General features: G+C 37.4%; 1 protein-coding gene across 3 annotated transcripts in view; it reads right to left on the reverse strand.

Moving 5' to 3' along the window:
- Positions 1 to 13,902, reverse strand: part of cntn5 (contactin 5) — a 185,794-nt gene that overhangs the window by 100,743 nt on the left and 71,149 nt on the right. For all 3 annotated transcript variants that reach the window (XM_028464797.1, XM_028464796.1, XM_028464795.1), the window contains exons 3-5: positions 9,733 to 9,942; positions 667 to 790; positions 378 to 553 (exon numbers count right to left, since the gene is read on the reverse strand). In XM_028464797.1, the coding sequence (XP_028320598.1) occupies positions 378 to 553; positions 667 to 790; positions 9,733 to 9,942 (510 nt within the window). The remainder of the gene's footprint in view (positions 1 to 377; positions 554 to 666; positions 791 to 9,732; positions 9,943 to 13,902) is intronic.

Here is a 13,902-nt window from a genome sequence, read left to right on the forward strand (position 1 = left end):
ACACAAGGCACAACGAGGAATGATTTGGATAAAGGGCTGCCATGCAAACTTTTATAGGTTTGCTCTATGTTTGATATATCGCAATAAAAATAATTACAAATTTCCCCTTTACAAGTACAAAATGGTGTGAAATTAATTTCATTTTATTTTTAAACGTGCGAGAACATGTAAATGGTAACCAACTGTTATTCAAACTGTTGAATTAAATTTTTCTAAAAAGTTTAACTTTGACTTCTACAACATTCTGATTCTGTTAAGTTCTTAAAGGGGACTAATTATACCCATTTTTCACCTTTTAAAACAGTTCCCTGTGGTCTAACTTTCCAGTGAAACAATGGCATGTGGTGCTGAAGAGACAATTTTCCGTGCTCACTTACATGCAAACTGCAGCAGTGCATCTCGACTCAGAACGGTTCCAAAGCTGTTCCCGGCTCTGCACTGGTACTTCCCGTGGTCCACGGTCTCACTTGCATTCATGATGACAAGGTTTCCATCAATCAGGCTGTACCGGTAATCTGCCTCCGAATCCATTTCTGTCCCATTGATGAACCACCTGACACGCACAGAGAACAAGGGAGCGTTTCTAAATGCGTAAATGACTGACATGCAAATAGGTTTCATAACACAATGCTATAATTACGCAAATGAGAGCAACGCATAGCATACCTGTACGTGGGCGGTGGATTCCCACGTGCCTCACAGTGCATCACCACTTTCTTTTCATCAGAACTCAAAGGGAACATAATGTCATCTGGCTCGTGGATAAAAACAGGCCCGAATTCTTCACTTTCTGAGACGGAAACAAAGAGAAAAAGGATAAAAGATGGTTGATTGTAATCATCACAACAGGAGCACTAGCTCAATTTTAGTACCCTATTACTTTTTTTCCATTACAAACGTGGCTTTATTTGGAGCTGGAGAGAAAAACACACAGATCCACAATGTAGGATTAAAAAATAATCAACTTAGACTTAAGAATAACACATTTTGACACTTTACTGAACTGCTGTAAAGTGTCTTCTCACTAATCGGGTTGCTCGATTCACAAAGCGAGCCGTAAATTCGTTGGAAATGATCAAACCTGAAGGGTTTTAAATCTGCATCAGATGAAGACAGAGTGTAGGCCTCATAGATCAATATGTTCAAGATCATTTGATAAAAAGAGAAAGATGTAAAAGGTTAAATTTGATGCTCAAAAGTTTGTTTTGATCTCAGCACTCTCTTAGGCTGTTCAAATTAGTCTGCAGTGCCTTCACATTAGATAGTATGGCAATATTGGGTACGTAAGAAATACCTATATGTATACTATATGGGGACGTATGCACAGTTGGCACACTAGTCATACTCAACTTCCCCATGATGTACCATGGGCACCGAGAACCGGTTCCTATTTGGAAGATCCGGTTCCGGAACAGTTACGAAGATGTTTGAATTTCGATTCGTTTTTCAGTTCCTAAATGCCCGTAGTAGTTTGCATTACTTAACCTAGCAAGAGCCAGATTGATGTGTAGCCCTCCCTCTAGCCAATCACACGGTAACAAATGATGATGTCGTCATTGGCATGCGCCGCAAAGACGCTGCTACAACAACAACAAGGCTGCGCTGATGAAAACTTTCTTTTTTGGATAGTAATGACGTGGTCATTATGTATGTTGCCATTTTTGCATTTGAAAAATATGTTGCTGTTTTAATCATAAAAAAATTGAAATTGAGTTTAGATAATTGACTTTGTAGTTGTAAATACCATGAAAATTCTATAAAAAATTGTCAATTACAATTTTACGCAAACCTGGGGAACCACGTTACAGTTTTATGTACAGTTTTACACATATGTAGTTAATAATTATTAAAATATGTTTCATTTAGGAAGGCTCAGATGCACAAACCAAAAATATTAAAACCTATATTTTCATTGATTAGGAAGCCTAACAAGGTAACCAATAAATAGGAAAAAATAAATGATAGATGGTTGTTTTTAGTGTATTTTACAGCTGATTTAGGAAACGTTATCATAAGAGATGCTAATAGAAAGCTAACACAAGAGGAAGGTTAACTTTCATTAGGTTATTTATTTCAGGCTCAGTAATTCTGAAAAATTATAAAATAACTTTAGTAATTGAGAGCGTAATTGTTTAATTGACATTATGAGGATAAAAAAAAAAATATTGTAATTTAATTGTAATTGAAAGAAATGCAGGTCACTGTAATCGTAATTGAATAATAATTGAACATGGATAATTAAAAACGTAATTGTAACTGAAACATGTAACTGACCCTAACCCTGATTCTTATACACCATTTTTTGTAGCGACACTGTTTATATTTCCTCTGTCAGTACTTCAGTGTAATTTGCCATTAAATAGACTTTGGAGGGAATACAAAATGAAAATAAGCTGTATGAGTGAAAAAAAAAAAGAAATAAAAACACTAAACAAGCAAACAGTAGGAGCATAAAGTAGAAAATAAGCCTATCATTGGTGACATCAGGGGATCAGATTGTTACTGCCTCTCCTCGTGAATCCACATGGGATCCATTTGCTGTGAAGAAATCGTAAAGTAGATAAAACATGGTAATCCCAAATCGTATTTGCAGTTTTGAACGTATCAGACTGTCATAAATCACATCTATTTTTACATTTATTTTTGTATAATGTGCACCAGTGGAGACCACATACCTAAAAAGTGTTCAGACTTTTTTTCCTCAGCAAATAAACACAATTTAATACAATTTTAAGTCTTTATTATGTACCAATGCATTTATTATTTGATGATAAAACTGCAACTTATATAAATAAAATTATCTACTGTATCTTCTTTGTATCCATCTTCAATATCTGCCAATTGCTCACTCAAGTGTAGGAGTCACAAAGCTAAATGTTTTTTGTACGCTTCCTGACATGATTGAAAGTGGCCCTTGTGTAAAACTTGAAATCCCTTTAGCACAAAGGCAGGCAGTCCTTTAAGTTGCTGCTTCATCCGGCCATGCGCCGTTAGCGGAGAAGCTAATCACTTAGCGAGGATGATTGAGTAGAATTTATTTTTTTTTAAAAAAACACTTGGGAGCCTTGTGGACAAAACCTAATTTATTTTATTTCTATGATGCCACAAAAGGCAGATAAAGCTAAAGAATAAATTACTTTGTATCTTTTGAAAGATTAACTTTGAAATGTTAGCTTTTGTTACGGATATTTGATGGCAAAATTGCAAGATTTACATTATCTGAAGGCCTGATTTAGGAAAGGTTGACAGCACACGAAAACATATGTTGGACAGACACGTGGAGGTTGAAAGCGTGGATCAATTGCAATTTCATTTAGCATGTTTAACAGGCAGATCACAGCTTTACTCGCAGATGGCTGCCAGGAGATGACAAAGGCAAAACGAGAGGTGATATTTTCTGCTTGAGTCAACATTTTTGGAATTTATGATTAAAGAGGTAGGGCTGTCACTTTAATGCTTTAATTGCGATTAATTAATTACAGAAAACGCACACGCACAAAAAAAATGATGTGAATTATTTTATTTTTTGCACTCCAAACAGCACAAAATAGTTCCTGCACTGATGCACAGACTACGATACAAAACGGGGCCGAGACTGCTCTGCTTTCGTTGACGTTAAATTTGTCTTATAAAAACACCGGATGGAAAACATTTTCTATTATTTGGAGATTGACAAACGTATATGATCAATATTTCCCCCTGATGGTCAAAGGCATCAGGCAGCCCTCTGGACTAGTCTCAAATATAGCAGAATGTAAATTAGCTACATCTGCATCTGTTCAAATCTGTAAAAAACAATAAATGACTTAATAAAACCACTTTGTTATATATCAATCAATTGATCTGCCACAATAATGTAGTTAATTTAAATAAAAACACCTCAAATTGATGGTGTTTCTCAGCAACTTTTAGGTGAGATTACAAAAGAGATTAGTTAGATTCATTAATTACAGAGCATAATTCATGGATCACTCAATTTATCATTCTTTTTTCTGTCCATCTTTTCGTCACTTCATCTTCATCATCCCTGCTTAAAGTCAGTTTTTTGTATTATTTTTCCTGCTATAATTTAAGAAAAAGTTCAGCCGTGTCTTCCACTAACACATAAAAAATTTATTTTTGTGCCCGAGGCAACTCAAGGCTCACGAGGGTTTGGCTCATGATTTAAATACCGTGTCACCTCTTTTTAAAAAATGCCATTTTTTTTGTAATGCAGCTTTATGTGTCTAGGTGACGACGCCTATCACCAGGGAAGCCTTAAATGCCTGTGAAATGGGTCCACCAAAAAGCAAGGTTTTTTTTCTTTCATTTTCTGGCATGGCATAGTTGAAGAAAACTCTAATTTGTCATGTATTGTCATATTTTGATTATAATTGCTTTTTATTGTGTATAATACTGTACATGGGGTAAAAATCAATCAAGTATTAAATTACCATCTTTAAATGTTTATTTCCACTAAATCATTGTGATCAATGTTATTAAGTGCTGCAGATTTGGTGTTTGATCAGTGGTATGTTAAATATACGTAATAATGATATATATAAAATATATTTTTAACAAGTTCGGATGAACTTCGGCCGGGCCCGCGGAACGTCTCCGCGCGAAATAGCACGTACCACGTTCCCGAGAATTCAGTCAAATGACTCGCTTCCGCCGACTAAAAAAAGGTCTCCGAGAGGCTCTTGACATCCGCTCATAATATCCATGTCAAATTATAGCCCGATTCAACAAGAATTAACAGAGAATTTGAAAAATTGGGCCCCCGGAGTAATGGGCGCCATTAATATATTGGTATGTGTCAGTGATTCGGTACCACCAACTGTCGCAATATTTGACTCACAAATAAATGAGAAAACAACCTCAATGAAAATTGCCAAAAAGGGCCCCTAATCGAAATGTGCGAGGCACAATCTACGTTGAATTACCTTTGAAACGATATATCACACGACTATGTTTCCATAAATTTGGAAATTACCGGAAATAGGGGGTGGTATTTATACAGGGGGTATTTATACAGGGGGTATTCATACCGAACTGCATTCTAATCTAACGAGAACTAATGGAGGAGTAGTCATTTGAAACGCCCTTGTGACAGGTACAGGAAAATGGATCCCATTTATATATTGGTATGTGCCAATGATTCGGTACCACCAACCGTCGTAACATTTGACTCGCAAATAAATGAGAAATCAACTTTCCTTTTTTTTCTTTTCTTTTGGGGCCCCTTGTGTACTAGTGTACACAACAACAACAAGAACAACAAGACGAACAAAGTAAGTGGCGTTTTGAGTCCAGTAGCCCGGCCGAAAAACGCAAGGTGGAAGACAATTGTTACCTTTTACAAATCTTACATGATATACGATCAGTTGTTTGTTAGTAGCTAGTAAAATTAGATGATAATTTTCTATGAAATGTAATGAAAATGAAACATTTGCATAAATTAAGAGAAATAGTGTTTCCTGTTGAAACTTAATCATTTCCTACCTTTTTAAGTAACTGCTCGCCTTCTTTATTATTTCACCCTCTAATTAAAGTGAGACCGTGAACATTTAGTATTTAAAAAGTACTTTTCTAACTGGTAACCTTTTGCACTATACAGAACCTACGAAATAGTTCACAGTTTCAGAAAGGTCGGTGACCCCTGTATTAAAGCCTACAAACACCATAAGTTCATCTAAAATCCTCCTTTATATTATTTTAAAGTAAAAAAGCCACAAAATATGACTTTATTTGGTTTTAAACTCATGTGAAGCAAGGCTAGGTATATTTTTAGGTGTTTAATACTTGCTTTTTGAAGTTCCTCCAAAGCAATGGTTCTCAAACTTAATACCGTAGTACCTCCCTTTGTCCAACTACAACATTTTTCCTAGAAAACTATTTAAAAACAACTATAGTAACTATAACTCTCTCTCTACCGACTGTATTACCATCGCATACCCCATTTGAGAAAAACTGATCCCAAAGCACTGAAGTTAGTGTTGAAATGCCAAATAAATGTAAAAGCTTGCTGGGTGTGAGTGTCTGCGTTGTGTTTGTGTTGTTTTTTTGGTGTGCAGAAACATTAAAAGCCCACACACGGACATCGAAATCCGTCCCAATCCATCACCTTCAAGTGCCTCGGCCATCTGTCAGTCAGAGTAGCCACCAGAAAGTAACAACTCTTTTAAGTCACAATAGTGGAGTGATTCCGGCATCCATTTCTATCCCCCGGACATCAATCCCAGTCTGTGCGGTGTAATGTTTTTTGTCATCACGGACACAATGGAGAGGCATGGCCGTATCCTTGGTTACGGAGATAGATGCATTTTTGGTGCTACGGAGTGATAAGGCTGTCAGGGAAGTGGGAAGTATGGGATGATTGATGTCGAGAGTGGAAGCGATCCCATCACAGAAATGCATTTTAGGTTAAGGTTGAAACTGAAAAATAAAACTTTGTTGCTAATTTGTGTCAGAACTATTTTTGGAGTCGGGGTGTGCATTGTAGTGATCTGATGATTCGATGTGATTCACGAGTTGCATGTCACGAGTACACTATATCACCGTTACATGAATAACAATCAAGATATACATCAAAATATATCGCAAAATCAATAATTACAAATTTTCACCCATACAAGTACAAAACAATATAAAATACAATTGATTTATTTATTTATTTTGAAACATTGCGAGAACAAGTAAATGGTAACTATCAGTTAATTCAAGTACTGCTATCAAAACAAGTGGCATGTTTGTCCAAACTGTCAAAATAACTGCTTTTGCAATTTGCTTTTGATTTTGTTAAAAAATAAATAAATAACCACATACATCTATAAAAGAGCCCAGTATGGTTTATGAAAAATGAAGCGCAATCAACTTCCAAGCTAAAATGCATTCACTGACACCTAGTGAAATGGTGTTCACGTGCTATGCATGTTAGCACAATTAAATGTTTTTTTTGTTTGTTAAAAAAACATGACAAAAAATTGATTTGGACACGTTTTGGATCAAAATGATAATCGTGTGGTAAAAGACCGTAATATATTGCCTGATCATTTTTTTTCTTAGATACTTATGTTCTTGGCATAACTGGGCTGCATAAGTCATCAGGGCAGTACGCTAAATGGGCGGGGAGTGTAACCATGGCTCCTCACGTCAGACCCTACTGCGCAGACTCTGGCTCCAAAACTACGTCAAATTTGCAGGATGAAAGCGCCCTTAAACGCCGTATTTTGGCTTCAAGAACGTTGACTGGGAACAGCTACAGTGCATGCCCACTGCCATCTATGGTCATGAGCTTTGGGTCATGACCAAAGAACAAGATGGCGGGAACAAGCGGCCGAAATGAGTTTCCCCCAAAGGGTGGCTGGGCTCTCCCTTAGATATCGGGTGAGAAAGAAGCTCAGTCATCCGGGAAGAGCAACAAGTAGAGCCGTTGCTCTACTCGCATTGAGAACAGCCAGATGAGGTGGGTCGGACTCCTGATTATGATGCCCCTTGGGCATCTCTCTGGTAAGGTGTTCAGGGTAAGTGCATCCAGAAGGAGACCCAGAGAAAGACCCAGGACATGCTGGAGAGACTATGTTTCTAGGCTGGCCAAGGAACATCTCGGGAATCCCTAGGAAGAGCTGTACAAAATGGCCAGGGAGAGAGAAATCTGGGCCTAACTGCTATAGATGTTGCACTCCGCAACCCGACTACAGATAAGCGGAAGAAGATGGATGGATCGATATGTGCCATCTTAAATCTATGCATGCCTTCAGCTGAACAAGGAATACACTTTAAGGACAGAAGTCTACGCTACCATGGAAAACCATGCCATTTAACCTCATCAACCAGTTTGCGTTACATGATTGGAGTACTTTGTGTGTTTTAAAGTGCTTTTTAATGCATCTGCAGCTTCTAAATCACCTCTCGTTCCTCCTAGGAAAGGTTACAGAAAATTGTTAAGTTAGGTTGTATTTTTTAGATTTCCAAACAATTCCATTAAATCACATTGCAATGACTAGATTTCTCATTTTTCAAACCAAGGCAGTGAGTGATAAACTTAATAAACATCACTCTTTTTATGTGAAACTTAAGTATTTCCTAACTGTTTTAAGTAGATGCAAAGTATTCCTTCATTATATTTCCTTCTAATTAAGATGAAATTGTAGATGTATTTGTGTGTGTATCGAACTGGTAGCCATTTCAGAAAGGTTGGTGACCCCTTTTCTATACCAACTGGGGGTTGGGTGAGGAAGGAGAGTGGGATATTGCAATGATCCCACCTCGATTTCACAAAGGGCGTGACCCAGGTTACAGGAGAGCAGCTGCAGTGATGCAGAAAGGTAAGATTCATTCCCAGAGTGAATCTAACCAGACCTGAAACCTGATGGCAGACATGTTGCAGAGAAATGAGCGATATCACACCAATTCACGTATGGACGAGTTCAGCCCAACTCTGACACGTCCAGGGTTCAATTCAATTCAACTTTATTCATATAGTGCAAATTACAACAATAGTCATCTCGGAGCACTATCAAAATATAAAATTGGGGTCAATTATAATTGTAATCGCATAATTAATTACAATTATGGTGTATTTTTAATTGTAATCGTAATTTTAAAAATATGTTGCAGTCGTAATTGTAATTCAATAGTAATTGACTTTGCAATTAAAATTGCCATGAAAATTCTATGAAAAATTGTCAAATATAATTTAATGCAAAACTGAAAAATCATGTAACAGTTCTACACATATGTAGTTAATTATTAAAATATGTTTCATATCAAGGTTTCCCACATTTGACCTAATAATTAAGGTGTATACTGACACAAAAAAGGCTCAAATATCCACACCAAATATATTAAAACCTATATATTCATTGATTAGGAAGCCTAATAAGGTAATTAATAGATAGGAAAGAAATTAGATGATAGATATTGGTATTTAGTGCACATTACAGTTGATTTAGGACCGTTAGCATAACAGAAAGCTAACACCAAGAGAAAGTTAACTTTCATTAGGTTATTATTTCAGGCTCAGTAATTGTGATCAATTGGTAATTCAGAATATAATTGTAATTGACTTTCTGAGGATAAAAAATATTGTAATTCACTGTTATCATAATTGAATTGTAATTGAACATGGATAATTGAAAATCAGAATTCCTTCATTAATCCCAAGAGGAAATTGCTTTCGTTACAGCCAAAAAAAAAAAATCACGGATAAAGAATAAAATTGTTTAACAAGACGAAAGAAATAATAAACGTTAGTGTATAATTAAGTAAAAGACTTTAAAAATAAAGATCACACACATTACAGTAATAAAAAATAAAGACGAATAATAATAATAATAATAATAATAATAATAATAATAATAATAATAATAATAATAATAATAATACAAATTATCTACAAATATGATAGATATTTACAAAAATAATACAAATGTACAAATATGTAATTGTAACTGAAAAATGTAATTGACCTTAACCCTGATGGGGTTATTTGGAAAGTCTGTCATCCTAAATCCTGTGAAACTATCTTTTTCTGAGAATTTAGAAAAGATTCCAACATAATGAGAAAATGAGCTGGTGTGACAGCAGTGACAATGTTACCGTGGATAAAACTGACAAAAGAGACTTAATCTCTCAAACCTTAATGACACCCACATTTACAAACGAGTTCATCAGGGGAAGCTGAAGTCTGGGGAATGAGATCTGTGCACAAAGCTGAAGAGAGAGAGAAAAAAGCCCATTACTTTGTACCTTCACTCCTGTAGTCCTCCTGAGAGCTGAGCAGGTTGAGCGCTGACAGCGGGTGACTGGAGAAAGCAGGCCAGTCAGGAGTCACCAGTCCTCCGCCGCGGTGCTGTCGAGATCTGCCGCGCGAGTCGTGCGCTGACGAAGAGCTGTCGGGCTTCATTCGTAGCACTGCGGCGTATGATATAGGCCGTGCTGCGACAGCTCTTGCGAGGTCTAGAGAGGAAGATAAAGGAGAGACGACACTTGTCAATAAGTCTCTCAGTGTGAGGCTCGTGAAAAGAGTTTCAACTAAACAACCGGACAGTCTACTCCTATTAGTTTGGTCTTAAACTAAAGCTAAAGCTGCATTTATGTCTCTGGTTTTAGTTTTAATACACTAAAAGTGAGATCATTTATTTAAATATACTTTGATTCCTGTAATACATTTTGACGTAAGCACAATATTTTTAGTTTAAATGAATAAAAAATGTCTGTTTGTGTAAAGGTTTGTGAGCGTGTGCTTGTAGAAAGATTGCGTCTGTATGATTAGGTTAAATAATACCAGCAATTTCTTTAATAATGCATTGGATTGAAAAAGCACCTTTTATTGGTCACTCAAAGCGCTTTACATTGCATTATTCTTTCACTCCGCATTTAGAGGTGGTAAGCTATTATTGTAGCCACAGCTGCCCTGTGGCATACTGACAGAGAGACTACCATAGTGGGCAATCGGCTCCTATAACCACCAACAACACACCCACACACACCACATTCATACTAGGCAATGTGGGTGAAGCCTAAGGACACAACGACAGATACCACTAGAGAAACTGCTCCACACTTTAGCACGTTTGCCTTTCATGAATAATTATGGAATCTAAGCTGATTTGCAGTAATGTCCAACAACTATTAGAGGAGAAAATGCAAAGTGATGAATTAGCACACCCAATGTGATTGGCTAACTTTTAGGGCTGGGCGGTATACTGGTTTATACCGAATACCGGTATATATTTTTTGTTGTATTCATTTAACAATACGTGTTGCAAACTTGTATTACTACTAGTGTGGAATTATTCGACAATATTCACTCATAATGACAGTAAACTAGACCATTCTAAGTCAATCTACTGCAGTAATTCTTCTCTTAACCAGTAGAAAATGCTGTAGCACCTGATTATGCATGAAAAAAATATAGCGTCACATACCGTGAAACCGTTCGAATTTTGAAAAATACCGTGATATAGATTTTTGGTTATACCGCCGAGCTCTACTAACTTTAAAACTTCTTGCAGTGGCTGTTTTGCAGATTTAAGGCGGGCATACACTCTGCGATTTTTAGCTTATTTTGAGCCGATTTTCAACTTGTGCATGTATGTTTTGGGATCGTGCGAGTCTCTGCTAAATCGTGTGTCGTGCATTGTGTAGTATACATGGGGTCACTAGAAGCGATGAACACCTCACGACCAGCTCCCGAACAGCAATCGTATGGTTGTAAAGAAATCACACATGTTTGAAATCCAGTCGCTCCTCGTAGCAGTGCCACGGACCGGCTTATCGTAAACTCTCACACTGCGCATGCGCCAACACTGTAGGACCGCTGTAGAATTGACGGACTGCACTGCCCACGTCTGTCCAACCAGCTCCTGGTCCATCACATCGCCGTTCTCCTTCTTCTTCTTCGTCTTCTAATTTGTACGTTGCATTTCTGGAAACAACTCCCTGACGTGTCGTGTATGAACGCACAGTCTGAGCAGTCAGATTGTGTTAGAGTGTTGGTCCGTACAGTGTGAGAATATGAATCGTAAGCTGCGCACATTCGGGCTCTGCACATGAGTCGCACAGTTTGAGCTGATTGAAAAAATCGCAGCGTGTATCCCAGCCTTTATTTAGTACATTTGACAGGCAGGCGTTAACCCTTGAACACTATTGGTGGAGGATTTTCATTTTCACCCGAGCTAACATTACTTTCATGAAGTTGTTTTAGTCAGAATGTCTTGGGTTCCGGGGTAGCTTCAACATCTTCTCTGATGTTTTAGAAGGTGTGGATGTTCCCCTACTCCGAAGCCCACTTTTTTCTACAGGCACACGTTTGGGTGATTTTTACCCAGCAATAGTCATAATGACCAATTATTACTACCCTCTATGTATGGTGATACAAATATTTTAGTCAGAAGATTATTTTTACAAAAAAAAAAATCAAAAAAACAAATTCTTTTGTTCCACTCTACTGGATCTGTTTTTGTGTCTAGGAGACGATGCCTTCCACCAGGGAAGCCTCAAATCGCCCAGAAATGAGTGGACCAAAAACCAAGTTTCTATTTTCTTTTCTTTTTCTAAACATTTGTTGTTTTTACATTCCTAATTTTTCAGCAATTTTGGTTAATAGTCCACCCTTGGTAGTTTTTTTAAATTTTTTTTATTTTGCTAGGCATAACATAGTCTACTACTCTAATTTGTCATTATAATTACTTTTTATTAGGTATAATATATCAGGGGAAAAAAAATCATGCGCCAATAGTGGTGACTAAATGTAGCAATATTGTTCTAGGGTTAACGGTGATAACATTCATTCCAGAAAAGCAGAAGAGAGAATGAAACTTTTCTGCTGAGGTCGACCTTTCTGCAACAAATGATTCAAAAATAATGGAAAGATTATTCAATCCAACTTTTCTTGATTTCATCTAGTGTTCTCGTTTCCTCCACAGCACTGATGTTCTCACATGTAGTTTCCCATAATGTGTTTCTCTTGTTTCTGTTCACATTTGTTTGTCTGTAATCAAGAATGTATTGGCCTCTTCTTTCCTGTTGTTGCCAATCTGCTCTCCATCAGACTCCATCATACTGTATCAAAACAGTTCTTTGGCTTTTCATTAATGCAAAAAATGGAGAGTGCACACTAGATGTTTTTACTTAAAGGAGTGACAAACCCTATAAAGACCCTAAATGTCTCACATCAAGCATCTTCTTCTCTATTTTAAGACCTGCGCTCACAGTCACCGCTGTTTGACTTTTATCCAATGTTAGCATCAACTGAACTGTGTAGACGATACTTGATAAACAGCCTGAAAAGACGCTTCAACCCAAATAAAAAAAGAGCCGTTCTTAAAAGACACCAAAGACACACTTCATATTCCAGAGATCAGTGACAAATAACGGTGAAGGAACCGGAGAGAATGAGAGAAAAAGGCTTTTTCTTAAGTAAAATATTCCATGAAGGTTCAAAGAAATATCCACTCTGAACAGGTACAGCACAGTCAGGGCTGTCATTACTATCACCACTGTTCGTCTGCAGTCTTCAATCACTGTCATCTCTGCTAATGTGCTGACGTGTCGTAGTTTTGCACTATAAATATAACAAGTCAAGATTACACAAACAATTACTGCCACAAAGAAAACTAATACTAAAAGATTCACATCATTTCCTGAGACGCAGCCGATACAGTTAAAGCCAAACAAACAGTTCTGAGAAAGTGACAGAAAACCCTAATTAGCTCATTTTTTACTTCATAGCGTCAGCAAAATAGCTGTGGCTATCAAAACCCAACATTTGCAAAAATAAGCAAACATTAAGGTAATAGAAAATTACAGTCTAGCAAATACGATACGTTTATTTAACTTGCTGCTTCCAATTGATGATTTGCGCTGGCTGGTGAATCGGTAATTATTTGAGTTTATCACATTTAACAATGTGAAGGGAAAGAACTCCTTCAATGTTTCCCACACATTTAGCGCTGTTCATCCTTAGTCTGTGAATTCAGCATGTCATTACAACTCGTGTACATTTGGGGGCGGCATGAGAATAAAACCAAAGAAGAAGACACTTTTCTTACGCCACTTGGTCCGCCAGAGAAAAAGAGACAGACTTAAAACGACAATTTTTGTTTTTTGACTAAAATACTTTTACCTCCAAAACAACCCGGCAGAAACAGGATGTTGTGATGACGTGACCAAACACCGCAAAATGTGCAACGTTGGAGTCTGACGCAAGGGTCTAAAAAGTCATGACTGTGCGCATCAAACCACTCAGCATACATGCATTAAGCAAAACACAGTCACGATAACCAAAGTGCTTGGGTAAGTGTGGGTGGATGGTGGGTCCGAGGGCGGGGTGTAAGGGGGGGGAGAGGATAACCAGCCGCTGGGGGGCAAGGGCGTGCAGCCTCTGGGCGCTTTTCCACACATCCCTGAGCTGGA

The sequence above is a fragment of the Gouania willdenowi genome, chromosome 13, assembly GCF_900634775.1.
Source record: "Gouania willdenowi chromosome 13, fGouWil2.1, whole genome shotgun sequence".
NCBI lineage: Eukaryota > Metazoa > Chordata > Actinopteri > Blenniiformes > Gobiesocidae > Gouania > Gouania willdenowi.